Source organism: Glandiceps talaboti, chromosome 7 (assembly GCF_964340395.1).
Source record: "Glandiceps talaboti chromosome 7, keGlaTala1.1, whole genome shotgun sequence".
NCBI classification, from domain to species: Eukaryota; Metazoa; Hemichordata; class Enteropneusta; family Spengelidae; genus Glandiceps; species Glandiceps talaboti.
The window spans coordinates 22,421,432-22,431,463 of record NC_135555.1 but is presented as its reverse complement, the minus strand read 5'-3'; the positions used below and the strand labels follow the sequence as shown (position 1 = coordinate 22,431,463).

General features: G+C 36.8%; 1 protein-coding gene across 1 annotated transcript in view; it reads left to right on the top strand.

Moving 5' to 3' along the window:
* The first annotated feature begins 3,215 nt into the window (after nt 1-3,215).
* The window catches only part of LOC144437257 (magnesium-dependent phosphatase 1-like), a 16,920-nt gene continuing 10,103 nt past the window's right edge, over nt 3,216-10,032 (top strand). Inside the window, exons 1-2 of the mRNA XM_078126159.1 lie at nt 3,216-3,273; nt 4,254-4,314. Of these exons, the coding sequence (XP_077982285.1) occupies nt 3,216-3,273; nt 4,254-4,314 (119 nt within the window). The remainder of the gene's footprint in view (nt 3,274-4,253; nt 4,315-10,032) is intronic.

Here is a 10,032-nt window from a genome sequence, read left to right as displayed (position 1 = left end):
GGAAGTCGTGTCTTCCTTCGCATTTAGTGAAACTGCGCGATCACAGAAACCATAACTCGGGAAACAAATGCCTGTGGTTCAATCGTAGTCGCAACTTTTAAAGGACGTACCTTCATGATAATTGATTTGAATAGACTATGTGGGGAGGACGTTGCCAAAATCCACCTACACGAAGGTTCTAAGTTAGGCCATGTTGGAGTATAACGTGAAACTAATACGAATGTAAATCCGGAAATTATCGATGAGATGTCACATGTTTGACGTGACGTGAGTGACCTCTAAACTTGGACTAAATGGTCTTAGATAGCGTGGTATTACGAATGTTTATTTCGGCACTAGTAACAAGTTGCTCGTTCGACTGATGTTGATTCAATACTTCTATTAACGTGAAAATCAAAAGTTCGGTCGCCTGAAATAATTATTCAGCAATAGTTTAGTAATTCCAAACGGATTTGTAGATGTTTGTAGATGATAGTTGAAACATGCATGTCAAAGGCGTTGTCAACGTGTTCGTCACTGTCGCGGTGCGATGTCACAGTCAAAATCAACTTGTATAAATTACGGAAGCGTGCGAATATATAGACTCGACATAAACAACTTGAAGGCTAAAAAGCATGAGAACTGGTAAATACAATTTCTAGTTGAAACTATGTTTTGCAGAGACAGTTAAATGTTTTACAATTTGAATTGCAATGTTGCTATCCAGTGAAAATGGTTACTTCATCCGATCTAATCTTTGGAATGGCCTTTAATGGGAAGTGGTGTCCTGCTGTTTGCAAAACATCCATTTCAATTTCTCCAGTGTTTGAAGCTGCCAACGTAACGCTCGTCCTAATTGGCTATTCAAAAGCGCGAGATTCAAACGGGATTGTAGATTACACTGGTTCAGATGTGGGAAGGCGGCGATCACTCCGAACAAAACAAACGTCACAAAACGATGAATAGAGGTAAATAAGGACATCTAGCCGCTTTCACCACATCGGATTTTAATCAGATTGCACTGCTACCATTCACGGACAATGTGAATGATAAGGTGAGATGGCACACTCAACAATATGCATCGTTTTATTAAACAATTTCCCAACAACATATGTAGTTTTATTTTTTGTATTTTGGCATGTAAAGTACTCGTAACAATAAATGTTGAGTGCTCATCTCACTCTTACATCTCAAAACACACAAAACAACCCTTACCAAAAAGAAACGGTAAAAAGTATGCTTAAAGTATACTTATTCTATACTTAGTACTTAAAGTATACTTTGAATTCTCAAGTACATTTCAAGTATACTGAAAATATACTCAAGTATACTTCAAATATAAATTTACAATAATTGGATCTTCAATTTGGTCACAAAACCGGATTGTAAAATGTGACCCTCCCCAAACATTGTAATGCAAAATATGACCCTCCTCAATTCCTCCGTCCTCCCCCCTTGTAAATACTGAAGGCTCCCTAACTATGCAACGAAATTTACAAGAGTTTAATTTCAGAGACACGATATTTGATATCATATAATCTTATTTCGTTCAAATATGTATGTATGTATGTATGTATGTATGTATGTATGTATGTATGTATGTATGTGTGTGTGTGTGTGTGTGTGTGTGTGTGTGTGTGTATGTATGTATGGATGGATGGATGGATGGATGGATGGATGGATGGATGGATGGATGTATGTATGGATGGATGGATGGATGGATGGATGGATGGATGGATGGATGTATGTATGTATGTATGGGTGTGTGTGTGTGTGTGTGTGTGTATGTATGTATGTATGTATGTATGTATGTATGTATGTATGTATGTATGGATGGATGGATGTATGTATGTATGTATGTATGTATGTATGTATGTATGGATGGATGTATGTATGTATGTATGTATGTATGTATGTATGTATGGGTGTGTGTGTGTGTGTGTGTGTATGTATGTATGTATGTATGTATGTATGTATGTATGTAGAAAGAAATGCATAAGGAACTAATAAACCATGGCCAGTCCGTATATATAGCTGTTAAATCCGACGTTTCGAATAAATATTCTTTTTCAAAGGAAAAATTGGCGAGACAGAGAAATGCCAGGTGAAAACCCGAACATTTCTAAATAAATAAATATGTATGTATGTATGTATGTATGTATGTATGTATGTATGTATGATGTATGTATGTATGTATGTATGTATGTATGTATGTATGTATGTATTTTTACTTATTTGTTTGTTTGTTTGTTTGTTTGTTTGTGTATTTGTTTGTTTGTCCGTTCGTTTTCTGTAAGCATAACCTGAGCCTGAGCCCCCTGTGTCAGGGATTGTTGGCTAAGATATACTTGCTTAAGGACAGCCCCCCACCCCCAAATCAATCCCACCTGTTGTATCCATGGGTGAAATGTTACCATGAGTATACCTATATTTTGATGTTGTGCGATATTCGGATCCACTATTTCTGTTGCGACAAACTTTCCAGCCTTCACGTTGTGCTATCAACATTGTTTAAAAGAGCGACATAGTATTCAATTCTGTATGTATACCCTTTCTTTGTAATGATTTGTACCAATGAACTTATTTATATTTCATCAAAATATATAATTAAATTGAAATGACATCTGGAACGGAAGAGTTGCCTTGGCAACCTCCTAAAGTAAGAACTGTATAGTTCAAGGCGATTTTACAGAATCCGTACTCATCCTGAGAATGTATTTAATATTGATCAATTAAGATGCAAGATTTAAATTAAATGAAAGGTTTTCAATTATTTAATTATATATTTTGCGGAATTGAGGTGGGTATGTACTGTAGTGATTACTTTATATTAAACACCGATTGGCGTAATTTTGGCATATGTTGAGATTTTTTAAAAAATCCTTCAAAGAAGGAAAATTAACGACTGGAGGGGAGATGAGAATTACAGAAACGGTAACGTGTGGATGTGGTGACCATTTCCTCACTTATCGACAACAACTCCAAAACACTGAAAAAAAAAATTGAGGTATACTATCTTATATTACTAGTAAGAAATGGTTACAAAGAAAACGCTACAAAGGATTGCCTTGAATCCGTGAGGATCTCCATCCGCTTACAAAGTATTGAAGACACATATTCTGTTAAATTGAATTATGATACAGTGATGTCGACGGAAAGTTATCAGTTGCCTATATCATCACGGTCAACATTAATACAGGTCACCTGCGATGGCGCACTTCTGATTAATATTTGGAATGGCTTCCAGCGTTATTTTTCCTTCCGTGGTCCCAGCCTTAATTGTGTTCGATCTAGGTAAGTTAGTTAAGTTCGGAAACTTAAAAGACTTGACTTATCGACGGCATTGTAACCCGGGCCGGCCGGGACAACTTGGTGACTGCAGACGGTGTAAGTCGAGACTCGATTCTGAACTTTGTCCCGATGCTTGTCAGAATAGAATCCCGCCTTACTCGGTCTGTAAGTGTAAGCAGTACTACGTATTCGACAGTTTATTATAGATAGCACACAGGGGCGTGTATTATTGCTTAGATTTCCGTTTTCTTAGGAAAATATCATACGAATCTTGCTGCTACAAATGTATCAATCTCTATACTACTACGTATACTATAAATGTACAGGTAGGAATATATATTCAAAAGGTTGTTATATTTAGTCTGTAGACCTGGAAAACAACAATCTATGAAATATTACACGCCCCTGTGAGATAGCAAGCCATCGGCAAATGCATTTTTGTGTGATATGCGAAATGCTGAACAACTTCACAAGATCTGCCTCATGTTTGTGTTTTGAGTGTGCAAATATTATTCTTTAGCGATGTTATGTTATGTTACGGTTTTGAATTATCAGTGATAGGTTTTCATCATATATTGGATCCTGCACGTATTTGTGTATAGCTTTTTTTTATCTTTAGTAACATGTATCTGTTACAATAACTCATTCTAACTGTGTGTGAACAAATATATTTTAACTCAGAAGCAAAGACTCCACAGATAGCTGTGAAATGTTTAAATATAAGTAAGTTACTGAAGTGCTATTTTATCTACCAAATCATTATGTAAATTCATAGTGATACAAGTTTATAGGACACAATGTAGTTTTTATAGCTGCACAGGTTTACACCAAATAATGGGAATTTTCAGTGTATTATCTGACTTGATTTTTCCTTTAAAAGGGTGATAATACATTTAGTACAATTCCAGATATACTTTTTACCCCCTCAGTGTCTACTTTGCTGACTTTAAAACAAAGCTGTTAAATTAATTTGTTTATTTCAGATTATACACTATGGCCATTCTGGGTGGATACCCATTATTCCCCACCATTTACAAAGGCAAGGTATGTACACAAGTCTAATCCATACAGATCCATGTTATCCATGTTACTACCTGTAAGGAAGTGTCCAGATTTACTTCCAAGGGGAAGATTTTCCATTCCCCCCCCCCCCCAGGAAATAATGGGAAAAATTGTTGACCCCCTCCCTGAGAGTACTTGTTTTTTTCATATGCCCTCCCTCCACATACATACATACATACATACATACATACATACATACATACATACATACATACATACATATATACATACATACATACATGCATGCATGCATGCATGCATGCATGCACACACACACATCAGGGGCATCAATCACCCCCCCCCCTCCCCCCAAATCAAATCTGTACATTCCCTAAGATAACACACTGGTCACAGAACAAAATATTTGACAGAAAAAGAGTACTAGATTTCACTACTCTTGCTGTGTTTTAAAAAGACAGGGAATAGATGGGAAGAAAGCTGTCAACATGTTATATACATTTAGTGTCATTAAACTTGATATTCTGAAAATTCTTGTTCATATGGGTTGGAGCTGAGTTCCAAGGACTACATTTTGTACATGATTGAATTACATGTATTTACAATTATGTACAAAGTGGTTCTCAAAGACACAGCACTACCTATTTTTTTCTTTTTCTTTTTTTGTTTACATATAAATACATGAAAAATTGTTGACATTAAATGGTAAAGTTGATAATAAATTTTATGAGAGACCTTGTAAACTTTATAAGGAATTTGGATGGAGAATAAACTTACAGATTGGGACATAATGAAAAGACAGTATTATAGCGGAATTATTTTTACATCAAATTTAGACCAAGACATCCCCAGTGAGAATGAAATCATTCTATCAAAGTACGACACTATATGTATGTAGTATTCAGGTTTAGGCAAAAAAAAAAATGTTAAGTTGTTTTTTTTCTGGCATGCATCACTGAAATACCCAATGTCAGTTGTTTTGTGTGTGTGTGCTTGTCCAACTCATGCTGTCTGTAGATCTGAGGGGGAAAACAAAAATAACCCTCCCTACTTCAGTGAAGACAACTGCAGAGCCAATCATGAACAAGCAAATGACATCTGTCGCCATATACACACTTGCTCTAAAGTACTAAATAAAAAGAACAGTAACTGTCATAAATAGTAGACTGAGTGACTGAGGTTTGTTGAGAATAAAAAAAAAAGTTGCATTGTCACACCACTTTAGACAAAATGTTCTGACCAGAAACAATTTTTTTATGGCCTTACACTAAATAATGTTGCAGAAAATATAATGTATCTGTTTGTTGTAGGGTTTCATCTACATTTCCAAGTTGTTGATTGGATTCTATTGGTTTTGTTTCCAACAAACATAATGCTAGCCCTAGTTATTTCTGTCTTTCTCATTACCTAATTCACCATAGATTTCTTCAATCTAGCAATATAATAAAATTAAAATAATGCCCTCTATGGCAGGAAAAGAAAAATTCACAGTATCACTGATGCCAGTGATGGTAAGAATATGAACCTACTAAGGCATATCTGGGTGAAAATTATCATTTATCGCTGAAATTTGGGAAACAAATGGTTTATAGATTCCTTATGACTTTACTTATCATTTCTACGGTATCTAGACTGGTAAAATATGATTATGAAATAAAAGTATTATGAAAATGTACAAATACACTTTTTCAAAAACAACAACCAACCATCCCATCCTTTTTCAGGTATTATGAAGCAGAATCATAGAATGAAATAGGGCTGCCCTAATGTGTAACATAGAATGAAATAGGGCTGCCCTAATGTGTAACATTGAATAAAATAGGGCCGCCCTAATGTGTAACATTGAATGAAATAGGGCTGCCCTAATGTGTAACATAGAATGAAATAGGGCTGCCCTAATGTGTAACATTGAATAAAATAGGGCCGTCCTAATGTGTAACATTGAATGAAATAGGGCTGCCCTAATGTGTAACATAGAATGAAATAGGGCTGCCCTAATGTGTAACATTGAATGACATAGGGCTGCCCTAATGTGTAACATTGAATGAAACAGGGCCGCCCTAATGTGTAACATAGAATTAAATTTGGGCCGCCCTAATGTGTAACATAGAATGAAATAGGGCTGCCCTAATGTGTAACATTGAATAAAATAGGGCCGCCCTAATGTGTAACATAGAATGAAATAGGGCTGCCCTAATGTGTAACATAGAATGAAATAGGGCTGCCCTAATGTGTAACATTGAATAAAATAGGGCCGCCCTAATGTGTAACATTGAATGAAATAGGGCTGCCCTAATGTGTAACATAGAATGAAATAGGGCTGCCCCAATGTGTAACATTGAATGACATAGGGCTGCCCTAATGTGTAACATTGAATGAAACAGGGCCGCCCTAATGTGTAACATAGAATTAAATAGGGCTGCCCTAATGTGTAACATAGAATGAAATAGGGCTGCCCTAATGTGTAACATAGAATAAAATAGGGGTGCCCTAATATGTAAAATAGAATGAAATAGGGCTGCCCTAATGTGTAACATAGCTTGAAATAGGGCTGCCCTAATGTGTAACATAGAATGAAATAGGGCTGCCCTACTGTGTAACATTGAATAAAATAGGGCCGTCCTAATGTGTAACATTGAATGAAATAGGGCTGCCCTAATGTGTAACATAGAATGAAATAGGGCTGCCCTAATGTGTAACATTGAATGACATAGGGCTGCCCTAATGTGTAACATTGAATGAAACAGGGCCGCCCTAATGTGTAACATAGAATTAAATTTGGGCCACCCTAATGTGTAACATAGAATGAAATAGGGCTGCCCTAATGTGTAACATTGAATAAAATAGGGCCGCCCTAATGTGTAACATAGAATGAAATAGGGCTGCCCTAATGTGTAATATAGAATGAAATAGGGCTGCCCTAATGTGTAACATTGAATAAAATAGGGCCGCCTTAATGTGTAACATTGAATGAAATAGGGCTGCCCTAATGTGTAACATAGAATGAAATAGGGCTGCCCTAATGTGTAACATTGAATGACATAGGGCTGCCCTAATGTGTAACATAGAATGAAATAGGGCTGCCCTAATGTGTAACATTGAATGAAATAGGGCCGCCCTAATGTGTAACATAGAATGAAATAGGGCTGCCCTAATATGTAAAATAGAATGAAATAGGGGTGCCCTAATGTGTAACATTGAATGAAATAGGGCTGCCCTAATGTGTAACATAGAATGAAATAGGGCTGCCCTAATGTGTAACATAGAATTAAATAGGGGTGCCCTAATATGTAAAATAGAATGAAATAGGGCTGCCCTAATGTGTAACATAGAATGAAATAGGGCTGCCCTAATGTGTAACATAGAATGAAATAGGGCTGCCCTAATGTGTAACATAGAATTAAATAGGGGTGCCCTAATATGTAAAATAGAATGAAATAGGGCTGCCCTAATGTGTAACATAGCTTGAAATAGGGCTACCCTAATGTGTAACATAGAATTAAATAGGGCTGCCCTAATATGTAACATTGAATAAAATAGGGCCGCCCTAATGTGTAACATTGAATGAAATAGGGCTGCCCTAATGTGTAACATAGAATGAAATAGGGCTGCCCCAATGTGTAACATAGAATGAAATAGGGCTGCCCTAATGTGTAACATAGAATGAAATAGGGCTTCCCTAATGTGTAACATTGAATAAAATAGGGCCGCCCTAATGTGTAACATTGAATGAAATAGGGCTGCCCTAATGTGTAACATAGAATGAAATAGGGCTGCCCTAATGTGTAACATTGAATGACATAGGGCTGCCCTAATGTGTAACATTGAATGAAACAGGGCCGCCCTAATGTGTAACATAGAATTAAATAGGGCTGCCCTAATGTGTAACATAGAATGAAATAGGGCTGCCCTCATGTGTAACATAGAATTAAATAGGGGTGCCCTAATATGTAAAATAGAATGAAATAGGGCTGCCCTAATGTGTAACATAGCTTGAAATAGGGCTGCCCTAATGTGTAACATAGAATGAAATAGGGCTGCCCTAATGTGTAACATTGAATGAAATAGGGCCGCCCTAATGTGTAACAGAATGAAATAGGGCTGCCCTAATATGTAAAATAGAATGAAATAGGGGTGCCCTAATGTGTAACATTGAATGAAATAGGGCTGCCCTAATGTGTAACATAGAATGAAATAGGGCTGCCCTAATGTGTAACATAGAATTAAATAGGGGTGCCCTAATATGTAAAATAGAATGAAATAGGGCTGCCCTAATGTGTAACATAGAATGAAATAGGGCTGCCCTAATGTGTAACATAGCTTGAAATAGGGCTACCCTAATGTGTAACATAGAATTAAATAGGGCTGCCCTAATATGTAAAATAGAATGAAATAGGGCTGCCCTAATGTGTAACATAGAATGAAATAGAGCTGCCCTAATGTGTAACATAGAATGAAATAGGGGTGCCCTAATATGTAAAATAGAATGAAATAGGGCTGCCCTAATGTGTAACATAGCTTGAAATAGGGCTGCCCTAATGTGTAACATAGAATTAAATAGGGCTGCCCTAATATGTAAAATAGAATGAAATAGGGCTGCCCTAATGTGTAACATAGCTTGAAATAGGGCTGCCCTAATGTGTAACATAGAATGAAATAGGGCTGCCCTAATGTGTAACATTGAATAAAATAGGGCCGTCCTAATGTGTAACATTGAATGAAATAGGGCTGCCCTAATGTGTAACATAGAATGAAATAGGGCTGCCCTAATGTGTAACATTGAATGACATAGGGCTGCCCTAATGTGTAACATTGAATGAAACAGGGCCGCCCTAATGTGTAACATAGAATTAAATTTGGGCCGCCCTAATGTGTAACATAGAATGAAATAGGGCTGCCCTAATGTGTAACATTGAATAAAATAGGGCCGCCCTAATGTGTAACATAGAATGAAATAGGGCTGCCCTAATGTGTAACATAGAATGAAATAGGGCTGCCCTAATGTGTAACATTGAATAAAATAGGGCCGCCCTAATGTGTAACATTGAATGAAATAGGGCTGCCCTAATGTGTAACATAGAATTAAATAGGGCTGCCCTAATGTGTAACATTGAATGACATAGGGCTGCCCTAATGTGTAACATTGAATGAAACAGGGCCGCCCTAATGTGTAACATAGAATTAAATAGGGCTGCCCTAATGTGTAACATAGAATGAAATAGGGCTGCCCTAATGTGTAACATAGAATTAAATAGGGGTGCCCTAATATGTAAAATAGAATGAAATAGGGCTGCCCTAATGTGTAACATAGCTTGAAATAGGGCTGCCCTAATGTGTAACATAGAATGAAATAGGGCTGCCCTAATGTGTAACATTGAATGAAATAGGGCCGCCCTAATGTGTAACATAGAATGAAATAGGGCTGCCCTAATATGTAAAATAGAATGAAATAGGGGTGCCCTAATGTGTAACATTGAATGAAATAGGGCTGCCCTAATGTGTAACAGAATGAAATAGGGCTGCCCTAATGTGTAACATAGAATTAAATAGGGGTGCCCTAATATGTAAAATAGAATGAAATAGGGCTGCCCTAATGTGTAACATAGAATGAAATAGGGCTGCCCTAATGTGTAACATAGAATGAAATAGGGCTGCCCTAATGTGTAACATAGAATTAAATAGGGGTGCCCTAATATGTAAAATAGAATGAAATAGGGCTGCCCTAATGTGTAACATAGCTTG